The 18793-nt window shown below is 45.9% G+C and overlaps 1 protein-coding gene across 6 annotated transcripts in view; it reads right to left on the bottom strand.

Moving 5' to 3' along the window:
* Positions 1-2189: 2189 nt before the first annotated feature.
* MSRA (methionine sulfoxide reductase A) overlaps positions 2190-18793 on the bottom strand; it is a 461942-nt gene continuing 445338 nt past the window's right edge. For 3 of the 6 annotated variants that reach the window (XM_074991478.1, XM_074991480.1, XM_074991481.1), the window contains one exon: positions 2190-3485. In XM_074991478.1, coding sequence (XP_074847579.1) covers positions 3321-3485 — 165 coding nt within the window. In that variant the 3' untranslated portion in view covers positions 2190-3320. The remainder of the gene's footprint in view (positions 3486-18793) is intronic. The other 3 variants (XM_074991476.1, XM_074991475.1, XM_074991479.1) reach the window with 3 other exon arrangements.

Here is an 18793-nt window from a genome sequence, read left to right as displayed (position 1 = left end):
TTTATTCCCATTCTAACTTGATGCTCCTTGTTCATGTTCAAAGAGGTGAGGCTGTGGCAGATAAACTGGGACAATCTCCCCACACCATATTCTAGTCAAAAGCAATAATTTGCTTTGCCTAGAGGTGACCGCAATATTCCCTATCATCTGCATGTGACATCACACAATCTGTTCACATGAGGTGACATCACAATGAGAGGCTATGTCTGTCTGGGGGGAATCGAAGAATTTTTCAGCAGGCCCAGGGGACATCTAGATCTGAGCTGTAGGGTTAGCAAACAAGCCAGAAATTGCCCAAAGTCTCATAGTTCACTCATCCCAGGAACAGCTTGGAAATTCACATCTAGCTCCTGACCTTGGTTCCAGCTAGGTCTTGGTGTGTTGGCCTCCTTTGCTCTGAATTGGGTCCATCTCTAGTAGTGGGTGCTATTATCCTTCTCCTTCTTCCTGTACCATTTTGTCTCTCTAAATTCCCAGCTCTGTCTTTCATGCAACAATTCTTTGCCCAAGACAAGAGCCGATTCATTTTCTCAAACCTTGAAAGGATTTTCTCTTCTCTCTTTAGACCTTTCATGTAGTCTCTATGGGAAGTGGAAATTCACTGCAAAGTTAAGTGCTCAATAATGGAAAAGTGTGACCATGGAGATGTCCAAACAGCTGCCCATATTCCCTTTGTTGAACATAAGGCTAAATACAGCTTCTGTGGTCAAAGCCACCCCTAATGTCACCCCAATGAGCTGAGTTCAGTGAAGTTCCACCAGTGACAAATTTAGCTCAGATTCCATCTTGCACCTTCAGCAAAGTTGCAAGGCCAATAGCCATCTTGGGGGTAACCCCATGGTGAATTTAGTGGTGATCAATATTTTGGGGGGTCAGATGTCTCATGTAACTGAAACTAAGGGTCCTGTGGCACCTTATAGACTAACAGAAAAGTTTTGAGCATGAGCTTTCATGAGCACAGACTCACTTCATTAGCTGCTGGTCTTGGATGAAGTGAGTCTGTGCTCATGAAAGCTCATGCTCAAAACTTTTCTGTTAGTCTGTAAGGTGCCACAGGACCCTTCATTGCTGTTACAGATCCAGACTAACACGGCTACCGCTCCGATACGTAACTGAAACTAGTGTAAGCTGATTTACACCACTCAGAGAATCTGAGCCCTTATTTCTATTGCAACAGCCCCAAAAGGCTACAACTCAGATTAGAGCTGAGCCCTCAGTGTTAGAAAATCCCATATGGAGACATGATCCCAGCTCTGGAGAAACTACAGTCTAATTTGAAAGAGGGTGAAAAGAGTAGGAGAAAAGTGAGGCAGGAAGACGGGGTACCAGTGCTAAGAGTGTGTGATAACAGGTGCTACCAATGAGACAGGCTCCAAATCAGGGACATAGTTTTTGCTTTTATCCTGCAGGATCAAAAATGAAATAATTACCCCTGGTAAGAAATCTGCATCCCAACATGACAGATGTTGAGAATCAGAACCGGGCTCCCCTCTTGTGCACAGGTGCAGGCCAGGTGTAATTCCACTGAATTTATGGACCCACTGGGGAAAAAGACCAAGAATCAGACAGGAAACTCTGAACTTTCATCTCTCTGTCTCTTCATTTGCTTTCATTTCACCTCCTGCCCAGAAAACCAGAGAAAAGTGCCAGTTTCCTTGACAGCGAGCAAGGAAACAGCTAGCACACCACTGAATTAACAAAATACATTCTGTTACTATAGCAACTGGAGATTCCAAGCAGGATGCTGGTGCATATGGGAGCATCTCCAGAAAGAGTTGCACATTACAATCATACCAGGAGCAGTGCCTTTTCCACCTCCTTCCCCGCAGAAACATTATGACAAACAAAAGAAGTTTCTTCTTGCTTTTGAAACTGGACGGCATGAGCACAGAACAGGAACAAGGAGTTCCAGAGCGCTAATTCCTGTTCTGGTGCTGACTCTCCTTTTGGGACCATGGGCAAACGTGTCCTACATCCCCATCTGCAAAATGGAGATAATGATGCTTTCCAGCTCCCACTCCGGGTCTGTCCTATTATTGCAAATTCATCGGAGCACAGACTGATTCTTGCTATGTATTTTGTACAGCACCTAGCACAATAGGGATCCAATCTTGGCTGAGGCACTTAGGTGCTACTGAGGTATCAAAAATGACAATTTTACAGTTTATTAGCTTTTAAAGTCAACCTGAAATCCACTTTATAATCATACACAGCCACACAGATGGAACACCAGATTTTCTTAGTTAGCAACTTGCAGCCTTTTATTATATTTGCTTCATTTTTCAGACATAACACATCATATATTTCAGTTCAGAAAACACCCGTGATGTGCTTCCTCAAAGTGTTGGAAGCCAAACTGAATCTTCTTGTATTTACACACTTTTTGGCCCAGCAGAAAAAAACCCCTCTCAGATTATAAAATTATTTTTTTTTACTAAAATTGTTTCAGGAAATAGGCACCACGGGTCATAATATATACTGCTGCAAATGGGGAACTCCGAGAAATTAAAATCCCCAACCCCATCAAAGAAACCAAAGCATGACATGACTCCTGTTGTTAAAAGAACCCTCCGAACGCTTTCTATAAATCAAAGCTCTGGTTTCTCAGGCTACATCTACATGTCAGAACCTGATATCCTGACATAGCTGCTCTGTGTCTTTGACACGTGCCTATCATTTCAAAATAGTTTTTGAAATAACAGGCATAGGATGCCTTGAAATAATGCAATATTTTGACATTTGGGACTGTTTAGACAGCACCAAATGCCAAAATAGCTTATTTTGAACGACACTTGAAATAAGTTATGCAATTTGCCTAGCGCAAATTGTATGTCTTATTTCAAGTTTAGGTAGCTAGAATCCATTTTACCCCGGGTCATTGCAAAACTTTTGTACATCATACTTTTGTATTTGTATAATGACTTTGTTTAAATGACATATTTAATTTCACAGAAACAGAAGATATCTGTCAACAAAGATAAATCAAGTTCTCTATTAATATGCCTAGTAAGGAATCTATTTGTCAAAAATCATTTCCTGAATTGCTTTGTTATCTGTGTTGTTACAGACATGCTTGCTGACAGGTATTTTGAAATAAATTATCACAATAATTGGAACTCGCGTGATTATATTGTGTTCTTTTGACAACTAAAATATGCAGAATTTTACGGAATTCAAAAATATTGTGCAAAAAATTTTGAAATTTTTTGGTGCAGAAATCCTCCAGGATGAATCAGCAAATAGCACATCAAGTTGCTTTACTTCATGTTTCTAGCAAAAGCACTCTACAATGTTCAGCACTATACAAAGATGAGCACAGATCATCTTTTAATCCCAACAGGACAGGAAACTCCAGTCCCTCCGAGTCCACAGTAGCCATTGGGGTTCTTGCTTAGATATTGTTGATGGTAATTTTCAGCATAATAGAACTCTGGAGCCTCGCGGATTTCTGTTGTGATTGTGCCAAAGCCATTCTCCGTCAGAACCTGTTAAGAACAATAAAGAATTTCATTAGTGGTTTGTTTGCTTCTGGGTGAAAGATAAACCTGATGATAAATTGACATTAGGAAATCATATTCAAGAGGTGTCCTTGACCATCACTTGTACAACAGTTATAGAACAGGCTTGATTTTATCGTGTAAGCTAGAAAGACATCCTGTTTCTTCTGTGCTTTTCCTTTACTTGGCCAGCGGACAAGTCAGGCATCAGGGTAGACTGAGCACCGAGCGGTGTGCATGTTTTACCTTACTTCTAATTGGCTCAGTTTTGAACGGGATGGTCTTGTTTATTAATATTTTTGAAGGGGAGCACCTGTGACACCAAGAAGAGTTAAAAAAATAGATTCTTAAGGTAGGTCTGTACTGCAATTACACACCTGCAGCTGGGCCTTGGCAGCTGAGTCAAGGGGTTGGGCTACGGGGCTGTTTAATTGTGTCACACATGTTCGGGAAAATTTTGCTACCTCACTGTTTACCCCTGGAATTGTAATAGTAAAGGGTCAAAATAGAATAGAGAGATTTGCATGAAGTATAAATCTCTCCTGCTCTGAGTATGACTCAATGTCTAGGTATTGCAGTCAGGAAGAAAGTTTTCCTGGGGACAAGTTACCTACTGTAGGGTTGCTAGCTCCTTCCACTGAAGCGACCTGTCCTGGCTATCGCAACAAGATACTAGGTCTGATCTAGTGAGGCAGTTTTGTATTTGCATGGGAATATTGCTACCATCCCTGTTCTACAGACAGTGAAATGAGACATGGTGTCAGGTTAGATACAGGAGCGCACCTGAGATGCCATGAGAAATCAGTGGCAAACATGGCATTAAAACTCTGGACTCCCAATTCCCAAACCTAAAAATTGAAACACAGGGGAATTAGGAGGATCTGAGGGGTAATCCCAGTTAACCTGGTCAGTTAAGATGAGATCTTTGGAAGCCCCTTGCTTGCTTTTTGTTTCAGCCAATGTATGTTGGCATATGAGAGGGCTAAGGGGCAGGATCTCATTGGGAACTGGCTGCTACCTCTAAACCGTGCTTTCCTAGGCAAGAACATGTTCAGCGCTCAATGGAGTACTCTCAGGGGAAGCAGCAAAACTACTCTGTCAGAGTTGTGAGTGAGCAACAGAGAAAGCTGACTGTGTATTTCTGCACAGAGCTTACAACAAATAACTCAGAATCTGCATCACACAGCAGAGGAATCAAGCACAATGTATATTAGGCTATGTCTACACTACCCCAGAGGATGGGTCAATCTTCTAGGGCCTGATTTCACTGGTCTAGTATGGATGCACAAAATCGACCTCTCAGGGTTCACAATTGATCTTTGTACTCATTACAAGATGCAACAAGCAAGGGAAGTCAACAGGAGAGTCTCTCTTTGGCCTTCCCCTGTATAGATAGACAAGTTAGCCGAATGCAGATACGTTCATTTTAGCTGTGCAATTAGCATAGCTAGAATTGTGTATCTGTGGTCATCTTGCTTAGTCTAGTGTAGACAGAAAGCATTATTTTGTTTAGTGTCCTGAAGGAAGAACTTTTAAAATAGTCTCTGCTCCAGAAAGAGTGGCGCCAACTTTGATCGTCATCATGAGAATTAATTTACTCAGCGCTGTAAATGTATGTGGTACCGCATCACACCCTGAGTCAATGGATATCTCAGTACTGCATGTATCAGTTCTTGTCACAGACTTCCATCTGGGGCCTTTCCATACATCACCCAATTTTCTTCATTAGAAAATCCATCCTGTTCAGTATCCTACCACAAGAGGGCATACGCATCCTTTTTTCTTTTTGAAATTACCAGCAGGCTATTAAAAGACTACAAGTGGAATAATGCGGAAACCCCGGATCATTCATTAAATTTCAGCTTTGGTCATTAGTGAATGAGACCAGCATTGTCGTCAGAAATATGAAGCATTTAGATTTCTGCACCCTGCCAAGCTTCCCTTTAAATGGTTTGCTTTCAAACTGTGTAAACAATTCCCTAAGACATTACTGTGTTGACTCAGGAGCAGTAACATCATAAGGAAATATGTGTGGGCTCATGGGGCCAGATCTTAAGCTGGTGTAAATCAGCAGTCTTCCACTGACTTCAGTGCAGCCAATATGGTCTGACTGAGATTCTGCTCTAATCAGCTGCCACAGAGGCAGTGTAGACAAAAGGGTAATTATCAGAGGGGTAGCCATGTTAGCTGGTGCCCACATAAATCACAAGCAGTTTGGTGGCACCTAAAAGAATGACCAATTTATTTGGGCATAAGTTTCATGGATAAATCCCACTTCACCAGATGCAACCTGACGAAATGGGGTTTTGCCCATGAAAGCTTTAAGGTGCTACGGGAGCCCTTGTTTAAAAAGGGTAATGTGATCCTGGAATGTGGTAAGAGGAAAATATCAAGGAGGAGCAGACATATTAAATAACCTCTGTATCTGGCACTGACATGACTGATAGTGGAATACTGCATCCATGCTGGTGTCAGTTGAGGAAGCATGGCGAAAAACTGGAGAGAGCTCAGAGAAGAATCAGGAGAGTGATCAGAGAATTGGAGAACATGCATTAGAGTGAAAGACACAAGGAGTTAAATCTATTTAATGGGTGACATGCACACAGTCTATAAGTACCCACCTGGGGAATAGAAATTTGATAATACAGGGCTTGTCTATATAGCTGACAAAGGTGGGAAAATACCCAGGTGCTGGAAGTACACCTGGATGGGTTTAGATTAGAACCAAAGGTAGACATTTTTAACAGATGAGGGAATTATTAATAATTAGCACAACTTACAAAGGACAGTGAGGTGGATGCTCCATCATGGGACATTTTAAAATTAAGATTTGCTGATTGTCTAAGATGGGGTTGGCAACCAAAATAGCAAGAAGAGCCATTTTTTCCAATTTGGTAAAAAACTCAATAATTCAAGACCTGTAATGCATCTGAATACAAAACGGTCCTTAATAAATAACATCAAACCATATGTTTGTATCCCCTATTTTAAGACCAGTGTACACACAATGATTTGTAATGTGATCCTTCGTTACTGCAGGACAGTCACAAACTTTTCGCATTTTCTATTTCCTCATACTTTACATGTGTGTTTGTATCACTGACTTTCATTGCTGAACCTTCTCAGTCTCTCTGGAGGCTGCTAGGGGGCGTTATCCAACATTTTGAGATCACATATTGTTTGCTATTTAGATACGAGTTGTTCATTTTGGGGCTTTTAGACATTCAAAATTTATCAAAAATAATCAGGAGGGTTTATTTTCTTTGCAATTACAGTCACAAAGAAGTCTTTAAAGAGCCCCATGAGGCACTGGAGCTGCAGGCTGCAGACCCCTGGTCTAAAAATATGTCGTAGTTCAAAGAGAAGCTAATTGAAGCAAGTCCTATTGCCTGTGTGGTGCACAAAAGGCCTAACAAGGTAAGCACCTTTCTTTTCTAGCCTTATAATCTATGAATCCATCCACAGACTCCAGGGTCCCCAGCAGATTCTACTGGAGAGACATCTAAATACCCCTATGCTCACCAGTGACACCTCAAAAGTGGATGCTACTGGCCAGGGAGGGGGGCATGGTGGAGCAGCCAAGGGTTGTACTGATTCAGTACATCTCCTGGCAACCTCTGCCAGACAGGCCCTTCTGGAGACCTCTATCAGCTCGAATCCAAGACAGAACAGTGGTGGAAATGCAACCTCCCTTTCTCCCAGAGCACTGACCTGCTGCACTCTGTGATGCCATTCCTGGCTGTTGTCACAGACTATACAGGGGCTGTCACACTTCCCAGCACTTTATACATCCAGCAGGAAGACTGCAGTAGCTGTGGTGGCATTTGTTAGGATGAACTAGAGTAAGTGTCCCATCAGAAGGCTGTGACAAAACCTCAGGCGCTCATGGAACTGATGAGCAAGAAATGTTGCCCTTTGTTTTATATCTGCAGTTCCTTTAGATTTTTTCTTTTTTGTTTACCCCTCTAGAAGCTTACTGCTCCTGTTTGTGAAGGAGATTCTATAATCCCACTTGTATCGAGAACCAAATTCCAGCATCACCAATCAATCATCTCTGCTGGGAAGTCTTGCCACCTATGACTTCTCCTGCTTGCAGGAAATTAAGGGGCACCTCAGTAACTTACAGAGCCTACACAAGGATATCTTTGGCTTATGAACTTGCCTCACAACTTGTTGTCTTGGCATTGTGTTATTGATGTGCAACATAACAACATACAAATGACACACCATACCACAAAGATTCAGAAATTATGTCCCTGCTGGAGTCCTGCTATTCTGGGTGGTCTGAGTAATGATCCTCATCGGTTTGAATGTATAGCACACCGACACTGAATGTCAACCAAATCCGAGGCCACCTTCTCTAGTTTGTCCAGAGCTGTAGTTTTCAGTAATTGTGATATAGTGTTCAACTAGTTGCACTTTGATTTGCTACTGTCCTTTCAACTGACAATGCACCCACAATTAATATGGTGGCTTCAACTTCTTGGGTGTGTCTACACTAGCCAACTACTTCAAAGTAGCTGGCACAACGTCGAAATAGCACGCATCGTGTCTACACACGCTGTGCGCTATTTTGATGTTGAAATTGATTTTAGGCGGCAAGATGTCGAAATCGCTACTCCTATCCAAAGATGGGAATAGTGCCCTACTTTGACATTCAACGTGGAAGTAGGGCGTGTGTCGATGATCTGCATCCCACTACATCAAAATAGCTGGGTCCTCCATGGCAGCCATCAGCTGAGGGTTTGAGAGATGCTCTGTCCAGCCCGTACAGGGCTCTATGGTCGCCGTGTGCAGCAGCCCTTGGCTCAGGGCTTCTGGCTGCTGCTGCTGCTGCAGCTGGGGGTCCATGCTGTGTCCATGGGATCTGCAACCAGTTGTTGGCTCTGTGGACCTTGTGCTGTGCAGCAGGCTGAGTGTGTCTGGGAGGGACCCTTTAAGGGAGCAGCTTGCTCTTGCCCCAGAAGGGCTAGTCGAGCCTGTGACCCCGTCCGCAGACTTTGCTGGCTCCTTATTTCGACAGGGAGCGCTTGTGTGTGTGGACGCTCCACATTTCCTTCTGGGGTAGCTCCTTTCGATGTTCCCCGTTGTTACTTCGACGTTGAACATCGACGGCACCAGCCCTGGAGGACGTGTAGACGATACGCTTTGAAGTAGCCTATTTCAATGTTCTTACTTCGAAATAGGCTACTTCAACGTAGTGTGCTATGTAGACGTAGCCCTTGTGTCAAAATATTTAGTCATTTGACATTTCAGCATCACCACTTGTTTATATTCGGACAGGAGTGCTCAATGTTTGGAAAGTGCTTTGAGAAGTTTAGATGAAACATTGTTTAAATAACAAAAATATTATCACCTTGTACCCTCAAAATAATTTAAAAGTATATGACAGAAATAGGATAGGAGCCATTTGCATGTATATTGAGTCCTGCCAATATCTGAAATAAGCCTGGTGGCTGTATTTTTGGCCTTCAACCTAAGTTATGCAACTTCAACGACATGAATAATGTAGCTGACGTTAATGTACTTAGGTCTGCTTCCCATGAGATTGTCGCAGCTGTAAGTCAGCAGCAGATGCTCTCTCATTGACTCCGCCTATCCTTCTCATTTTGGTGGAGTGCCGGAACTGATGGGTCTTGGCAGTCAATTTATTGTGTCTATACTAGATGCAATAAATCGACCCCTGCTGGATTGACCGCTGCCTGTCGATCCAGCAGGTAGCGAAGACACGCCCTTAGTTGAACCACTGGAAGTACAGAGGTTGAGGCTACTTTAAAAATGTATCCAGGAAAAGCTTTAAAAATGATTCTATTAAAACCTTTTCATTTTCCACGCCAAGGCATTAATAAAGTCAGCAGAGTATTAATTGGTTTCAAGCATTTTGTGGCTTTTAATAAAAATGGCATCGGTGCGTATATGATTCAGTGCACACATTAAATGCAGCCGTGCTGCATGCGCTCCAGGCACTGTATGAATCTCACTTGTGTGTTTTGATGAGTTAATCTAAACTGTTTCTGATAGAGCAGGCTCCAGGCCTTTGTAGTACTGCTGCTGAAGATACTGAGAAAAAGCCTGGTACTGCAGTAGCACTGTTCAGCTGTGATGTAAAACGTTAAGGGCTGGTCTACATTTATAGCGCTGCTGTACTGCTTAGCCAAGAGGCTATCTGTGCCTATGGGCAGTGGCGCCAACAGCTGCCATGGGCCCCAGGGCAAGGGGGGAGGGAGGGAGCCCACCTCCACACCTTGGAAAGGGTGGAGCTAAAAGGGCGGGGGCAGGGCCGAGGCCTGTCTGCTCTTAGTACCACCTGCACCGTGACATTGCCCTCCCCTCTAGCTGTGTGCAGCTGGAGTAGTGCTGCCACGGCACTTCAAAGCGGTCTGGAGCTCCAGCCACCACTGCCACTGCTAAATGACAGGCCTGGAGGCAACTGCCCCCGTTGGTGGGCCTGCCTGTGGAAGAATATGGGCACTCCACCTACCCAAGAGGCATAAGTTAGAAACCCTCATGTCAACACAGAGCTGTCTACACCAGCAGTTTGGTTGACATAACTGCATTGCTCAGGGACATGGATCCTCCACTCCCTTGAATTACAAAATTATACCAATATACGTTCACAGCGTAGTCCACCACTAAGGCATTAAACCTCACAATGCTCCTCTGGATGTTCCAGCAAACTAGCAGCTGTTTAGGAATTTTAGGGTTATCATCTGTTTGTGTTCCACCGTTACTTAAAACTCTCTACCAACAGCAGAGCTCAGCTCTCTCCATTCAAATCACAAATCCCGACACCTGGGCGCTGCAAACGGTGGCATTTTTGTGACATTATTTATTCAGGGTTGTTTCATAGTCACATGAATTGCGGCTCTTGAATTATTGAGTTTTTTACCAAATTGGAAAAAATGGCTCTTCTTACTGTTTTGGTTGTCAACCCCTGCCCTACACCCAGAGCTAAGGAGAATTGCCATTAGTAGCACGGGGTCTATGATAAACTGTTGGGCTGTTCAGATTCCTTTCAGTAAGGGAGCACACATACACGCCGGCTACCTTACTACAGTGTTATGGTCTCAGTTGATACAGATTAATTGACTCTCACAAGGGCATACATTAGTCATTGCTGGAGCTCCAAACAAAACTCAGAATTCCAGACCTTCATTTCTTATGCTGTAGCCAATGGGCAATGTGCCCCTGACTTTGAAGCTGAAGAATTTATGTAACTAACATAAGTCATAAAACATGTACCATTAAGAAGCAATGGTTTGATCTCCCTTGAGCAGCTAAAGTATCATTTAGATGAATGCCGCAGTAAGTCAAGGCAATCTGTATTTCAGTATATTTTGAACAGTTGCTTGTGTGTTGCCGACAACTGAACAATCTGCTACAGTGACGTGAAGTGTTATATTACATATAAAGATTCTGGCTGCTGGTTTAGGGCCTTGTTTTTTCCATTTTGCTTACTGATGGAAAACTACATGGTTGGCTTGTCCCATCTGGTTATTGTCAGGGACTGAGAAGTTACTCACCTTGTGCCAGAACTCCAGATCTTTGAGATGTCTATTTCTGTGAGTTCTCCAGTTGTGACTGTGACCTGCACCACTGATTGGAGATTTTTGGTAGCAGTGTCCATTCAGCTGGCTCATGTACCCTGTATATGCCCCGCATCAAGATTATACGGGCTGTGTGGGCACACTGCCCTGTTTCTTCTCTACTGCTAAGCCCCACAATAGAGACTCTGAAGCACATGAGGAGGAGGACAGGTAACTGTGCTCCCAGAGGAAAATATATCTTGAAGAATTCCAGTTACCACACAAGGGCTGCGTCTACACGTGCACGCTACTTCGAAGTAGCGGCAGTAACTTCGAAATAGCGCCCGTCACGTCTACACGTGTTGGGCGCTATTTCGAAGTTGAAATCGACGTTAGGCGGCGAGACGTCGAAGTCGCTAACCCCATGAGCGGATGGGAATAGCGCCCTACTTCGACGTTCAACATCGAAGTAGGGACGTGTAGACGATCCGCGTCCCGCAACATCGAAATAGCGGGGTCCTCCATGGCGGCCATCAGCTGGGGGGTTGAGAGATACTCTCTCTCCAGCCCTTGCGGGGCTCTGTGGTCACCGTGGGCAGCAGCCCTTAGCCCAGGGCTTCTGGCTGCTGCTGCTGCAGCTGGGGGTCCGTGCTGCATATACAGGGTCTGCAACTAGTTGTTGGCTCTGTGTATCTTGCACTGTTTAATGAAAGTGTGTCTGGGAGGGGCCCTTTAAGGGAGCGGCTTGCTGTTGAGTCCGCCCCGTGACCCTGTCTGCAGCTGTGCCTGGCTCCCTTATTTCGATGTGTGCTACTTTGGCGTGTAGACGTTCCCTCGCTGTGCCTATTTCGATGTTGGGCTGAGCAACGTCGAAGTTGAACATCGACGTTGCCAGCCCTGGAGGACGTGTAGACGTTATTCATCGAAATAGCCTATTTCGATGTCGCAACATCGAAATAAACTATTTCGAAGTTGGGTGCACGTGTAGACGTAGCCAAGGTGAGTAACCTCTGCTTCTTCTTCGAACAGTGTCGCAGTGGGTGTTCTATTATAGGGGACTCCCAAATAGTACCCCCTAAAGAGACGTGAAGTTCAGAGCAGAGTCCAATAACTATGCAAAAAATGACTGCACTGCCTACAGCTTCATCCAGTCTTGCAGCTGGCACCAAGACCTAAGGATCAAAGGTACACCCTAAGGACAATGTTGTCACTCTACAGTTGTTTGCAGCTGACACCTCTATAAGCCAGGCTATAGACGAACAAAATGCTCTAGTGAAATGTGCTTTCACTCTTAAAGGGGGCTGCTGATGAGTTCAGTTGCAGCATATCTTAATACATCTAGAGATGTATTCTGAAAACTTCTGCTCCAAAACAGCTCAACCCTTGTTTCTGTCATCAAAGGGTACAAATAATCCAGGAGATCTTCTAAAAGGTTTGGTCCTATCTAGATAGAAAGATAATGCTCCCCTGATGTCTAGATTATGGAACATGGCTTTTGGAAAATAAACCCTAGAGATGAATGGTTTGGTTACTATGAAATTCTGGGGATATCTCAAGTAAAAATCTGGGGTGGACCAGCAAAGAGACTCTCTTTGATGAATAGAGTAAATGAGGGTTTATCATCAAACCTCCCAGTTCTCCAACCTTGTGGGAAGAAGTGATAGCTACCAAGATGCCTGTCTTCATTTGTGGATCTAAGAAAGAACCTGTAGCCAGTGGCTCAAAGGGATGATGCTTCATCAGACTGCACCCAGCGATGCTATGTGAAGAACTCTCCGATGTTGTGAATGTGGCTGAAAATCTCTTTACTCAGTGAAACCAGCACTCAAAATTATATCGCAAACATCATCTTAGAAACTCTGGCCTGTGTTATGCAGATCAGTCCAGTGCTCTGTCTGGCTTTGGAGTCTACGTCTGATGAAAGGCAGGCTATGCAGTTGTTCCTAACATCCTGAGAAGGCAGCATGAACCTACAAACTGAAATATGGAAGAGATGGCCAGAAACTGTGGATTTCCAACCCCTGCTCTCATGCTGAATTACTGGCTGGCTTTCAACAAGTCACTCAATTCTTTGTTGACCTCTCTGTACAATGGGAATAACAATACTGACCTGCCTCACAAGGGTGTTGTGAGGACGAGTTAACTAATATTTGCACAAGCCTGTGGAGTGCTACAGATCTGCTCATCCTTCCAGACAAGACATACATTGTCCTTCCCTACTTTGCAGGATGCCTCCTGCCAGAGCGGGCAGGACAGAAGGAGGCTGGTAACGTTTAATTTTACGGAGCCAAAGCCAGCACTGTTCATACATGTGCACATGTATCTGTGAGGGCAGAATCTGGTCTGCTGCTTTGATGACTGACTTTGACCCTTGCCGTGACAGACAGGGAGCTGGTATGTCATCATTTTCCGAATATCGTGTATGACGGTGGGCAACCTGCACCCTGTGGGCCGCATGCAGCCTATCTGGGATCTACGTATGGCCCGTGAGATGTTTCATTTACAGTTGCCTACATGCAGAGTTGCCAGTTTCTGCTGTTTTTTGCCTAAGTCATTTTTTTCCTACTGGTAGTACTAAAGTGATGAACGTGTCAAACAAGCACACGGGAAGCGAGGTGCGTGCTGCTTGCACACAGCATTGACTGTGAGAGTCACATGCTTCCTCTGCATCCAATCAGAGTGCTGCTATTAGTCAGCATACCCTGCACATTCTAGGTATGCCTGGGCAGTGAGCTAGCCTCCCTTATCCTGGGAGACGGTCTTGGTTACGACGATCTCGCAGCCCACTCACTAGCCTCAGTTTTCCATTGCTGGTTTATGACCTGATCAGCACTGAAAAGTTATAAAGTGGGGTAGTGGGACTCCCTGGATGACTGTACCACTACAACTTGATGTGGAAGAGCAAACAGGAAAGCAACACACAAACTCTCAATAAGGACACCACAGCACAGACTTAAAAGACAACGGGACAAGCTGTTAGCTTCAGCAATCCTGTCTGCAGTCTAACAAGGTGCCAGCCTAATTCTGCAAAGGGAAGATCCTGGACATCTCGTCCTGTATCGCCAAACACCCTTCTCTAGGTCAGCCAGCAATAACCCATCCTGTGAGATCAGACTGAACTGCAAGGGTGTTTATACCAGGCAGACTGGACTGTACAGAGCTGGGAGAATTGCAACAATCATTTTTGTTCTACTTTATGCCACATTACAACCCACCTTGGCCTTGTGGGAAGGACAGTCTGCCTCTTATTAAAGGCACACTGAACCTAAAAAAATGCACTGAAGGGGGAATCACATTCCGGAGTAGCTCCCCTGGATTCTGCTGACGTACACTGGGATGGCAAAACAGAATCTGATCCAGTCTTGATAGGTTTGTGCTCCGGAACTGTTTCCTAAACATGTCCTCCTGCCTTCCCTTTGAGGCAAAGTGGGTGCAAGCGAGCAATGGCACTAGAGGGGAAGTTAGGAGGAGCGCAATGGTATCATTAGCAAAGATAAAAGATCCACCGGTGTTAAAGGAACCATTGCGGGAGATGGAAATTCTGTTCATCTCCCAACTGTAACCCAGCCCAACAGGCTTTTACTGTCCTCCATCCTGCATGGGTAATTTACGAGGGCTTCGAAAAGCTACGTCCAGTTCTGACTCGGAGCCATCTAAACCTAAAGTCTCCGCAGTGATTTTAAGCAGCAGACTGCTCTTTGCCGATCACGCCTCCATTACATTAATATTCCTGAAACGAAAGGCCCCCAGGCCTAGAAGAAGCAATCAATGGCTGCTAGTTGCTCATGTCTGACACTTGGCCACTGGCTGGGCTTAGGCAATCCACATAACTTCTCTGTGCATCAGTTTCTTCGTCAGTTGGACAGGGATGTTGAGAAGGTAGAATATGAACATTTATAACACACCTACAGGACCTGATTCCGACCTGGTGCTAGTCTACACTCGTGTGATTTCACAGGGACCGCGGCAACCTGGCTCACGTGCTCACAGGGCCACTTGGCTTTGGCGCATCCTCCCCTCTGTGGGTGGAGACAGAGGGGAGGCAGTGCTGGAGCTGAGGGATGCTGGGACTGAGGAGACAGGTTTGCAATGCTTGGAGCGGACAGCTGGGCCCAGTCCCATGAAGCAGGAGCCTGTGCTGAAAGGCGAACTCGCTCTCCAGCTCCAACCCCCTGCCTTGGGTTTCCCTTCCTTGTCAAGGTGTGCTCAGTACCCAGGTCCCCTGCCCATGGGGGCCTCCTTTCCTCACTGTGGTGAGCTCCCTCTGCAGCCTTCCTCCCACCATCCAGAAGGTGTCCTCCTCACCTGAGTGGCTTTTCTTTCCAGCCCTCTCCCCAGGCCTAGACTGAAACTTGCCTCCCATCAGCACTAGCAGAAGCTCTCTAGAAGAGGGGGGCCACCAGTGCCTGAACCTGCACCCCACAGTGCCTCCTGTCACTGGGATCCTGCTGGCTCTTCGCCCCCACACCCTTGCACTGCCCCATCCTCCTGAGGCCCTGCCCCAGCACCACCCCTTTTCCTGAGGCTCCAGCCCTATAGCGCTTCTTTCCCTTGATATCACACTCCCACACTGCTTCTCCTCGACCCTTGCATTGTCCCACTCCCTGTGACACTGCCTCCATGCTGTCCCTTCTCCTGAAACCCACTTCCCACTTTTAAAAGGGGCCTTCCCTGTTCCAGCGCCCCTGCCTCCCCTCCGCAGTGGGATAAGCTCCCTCTCTGGCTGTCCTGCCCCCGCAACCTCCTCTCTTTGCTGGGAGGGGCTTGCTCTCCAACACCCCATCCTCTCTCTGAAGAGGGGATTTCCCTCCACCCACCTCTGCCATGACACTGATCAAAAAGTTGCGTGACAAAATCGTTGCCTTGATTACGATACAGTCTATAAATTACACGATCTCATCTTATTTTCCCCTGGGACACCAGCCTCAGACAGCGCATGTCTCCTCATCACCCTGCTGCACCTTGGTTCCTTCTCCCAGTCCCACCACCCCACCCCTCCCTGGCACCTCCTCACAGTCCAGGGCCCCACCCTAACCTCTCCTTGGTACTGCATTCGTGCCCAGGCCTCCACCCTTTGCCTGGCTCCTCATCCCAAGCCCGTTCCCACGCACTCACTCCTCATCACTGCCTCCCCATTGTCACCTCCTCCTCCTTTGATGCCAACAGGAATGTAACCCCATGCTCAGAGCGACCCTCAGCCTCTGACTACCAGAAGGTGGGAATGGCAGACAAGATGGATCACTCCTTATTTGCACCGTACTGTACACTTCCCCCAAAGCTCTGGTACAGGTTACAGCTGGAGGCAGGTATGATGTAGTGGGGAGGGCGTGTGTGTGTGATAGGCTGAGCAGCTCACATAGGCTATGGATGACTGCGACGGCTGTAACCTAAGCTGTCAGGTAACACCTGTGTCCCTGAACAAAGAGCAGGGAGAAACCCAGCTGGATTTGAATCAGAGGCAGGCAGTTAGGGTGAGTTAGGCTGGAGGCTGGATAGGGATAAAGGCAGGCCAGGTCTGAGCCTGGCACCCCAGGCCTGGGGCTCCCTCTGGGGGATCTCCTTCCCTCAACATGGATCAGACAGAACACTGCTGGTAGCCGTGCTGACAAGTCTGTACCAGGCCGCACCTCTGTCACCTAATAAACCTTCTCTTCCCCTTGCTGAGTGAGAGTCACTTCTGGCTGTGGATGGAGTGCAGAGCTTGGGGGCCCCTGAATCCCATCACAACAGGATAGTGAGCAAGACTGTCTACCTTCCGACCCTGCAGGGCAGTGCTAATATTTCTGTGAATGCCTCCAGAGAGACAGTCCCCCGACCACAGTACCTGTGCATCTGACTGCCGAGAGCAACAGTGTCTGAGGAAGTCCTGCTAAATCCCTTCAGCCATTGGCTGGAGCATGCTGAATGCGGATGGGACCTAAGGCAACTTTAACAACAAATCTAGCTCATTGCAGAATTGGGTTTTCTCCCCCCATCCATAGAAAACGTTGATTTTTCGGCGGAGTGCGTTAGGGTCTATATGATGCTTGTGGAAGTAGTTGTTTGGTGTCTAATGCTCACGATCTCCTCTCTGGGCCAGGCTGTCTAGCCAGGCTAACCGTCTCACTCTTCTTGGTGACGTGAAGGAAGTCCCTGGCCAAGGTGCTTCACAGCAATTGTAGTTTCACCAGCATATGCTAGCAAATGGGACCACAAAGAGGGGAGCATGAGAGGGAGAGAAGGAGACCCCTGTGCTGAATGAACAAGGTGCAGGTACTAATCTTGGGGTATGTGACTCTGGCTGGTTTGATGTTTTCCTTTCAGGTTATTTCAGTTATGGGGGCAGTTAGGACTGTGTGTCTAGGGACTGTTTAAACATATAGAAATATATTCACCCCCGAGTGGGGTGTGCTTACAGTTCACTCGTTTGTGAATGTAGCACACATCGCCAACAGTTGCTGGTCTTATTAGCTGGGAGAGTGATCAGTCCAACTGATGTACACGTACTCCTTTCCCACAGCCAATGCTGTGAACCCGTGGAGATATGGTGTCATCCTTGACTATAACGAAGGCATCCCGGGTTTGAATCATGTTACAGATAGCAGTTTATGCACGTCTGACGAGTTCCAATAAGAACGAAAACAGTCACGTGTTATTGTGGTTTCATCGGAACCTGATTCTACTGTTTAAACCTTTGTTCCTTTGCACCCTGGATTATCTTTGGGCTTTTCTCTGAAATTGTCCATGACGGAGAGAGTTTTCATGATTAAATCTCTATTTGTTAGGTACTGAACATTGTATTCTGAAGTGGGTTGTTTTTTACCTGCTGCTTTTCTGCTCTGGTGGAGCAGAAAAGTGTGGGAAGGACAGAGGGATATCCTGGGGTGAGGAAAAGACACACTTCCCGTACTTGCTGCAGTTACATATAAAACCAGTGAAAACAGGAGGATATGCACCCATACTATTCATGCAAGGGCAAGACTGAAACTTGTCCCACCTGCCTATACAGAGCAGAAGCAAGGGAATATTGCCCGACCTGCATTGCCAGTCTGTGCATGGGGGGCAGAAGGAAAGGACAGGTGACCTGAGACCACTTCTTCTGCTCTCTGAGGAAGATGGGCATGAGTGAGGAATGGGTGGAGCCTTTAGATGAGTCACCTTGGAGGGGGCAATAAGATGTTATTAGCATGGACTAGTAGTGGGTTACTCTCTGCCCCCCCCCCTCTAGCAAGGAGCATAGCGGGAGGAATTTTAACTCTGAGCTATGTGCTGCTCCTGCTCACAGCAGAGGCAGACACAATCCAGCTCACTGTATTTCAGCTTAGATGTAACACCAAGGTCCTCACCACTTGTGACCACTAGAAAATCCCACTCCGTTCATCATATGTGTGAAGCCTCAGTGTCCTGCTCTGTAGCAACTTTGCTGATGATGTACGGCTCACAGAAATTCCCTATGTAGCTTGAAACTGATATAAAATTTTTCTTCATTCCCTAAACCATCGTGGGCATTGTTGTGTGCTGTCAAATAGCTGTTGCGGTGCTCACTAGAGGGGACTGCATTTCAGTGATGGTTTAATGATTTCTGTACCTGTATCAGACCTCATTTTGCCTTCATCTACACCAATTTAAATGTCATGTAACTATAAAGATGTCCATGGAGACACTGGGATTCCAACAGTGTGACTGAGATCAGCTTCAGAATTTTAAAGCACTTTGAGATCCTTTATGACAAACAATAATATATTTATAGAGTATAGCAAATAATTACAGCAGCTGGACTTATATTTAAAG

The sequence above is a fragment of the Carettochelys insculpta genome, chromosome 3 (genome assembly GCF_033958435.1).
Source record: "Carettochelys insculpta isolate YL-2023 chromosome 3, ASM3395843v1, whole genome shotgun sequence".
Taxonomy (NCBI): Eukaryota; Metazoa; Chordata; order Testudines; family Carettochelyidae; genus Carettochelys; species Carettochelys insculpta.
This window is presented reverse-complemented; position numbering and strand designations above follow the sequence as displayed.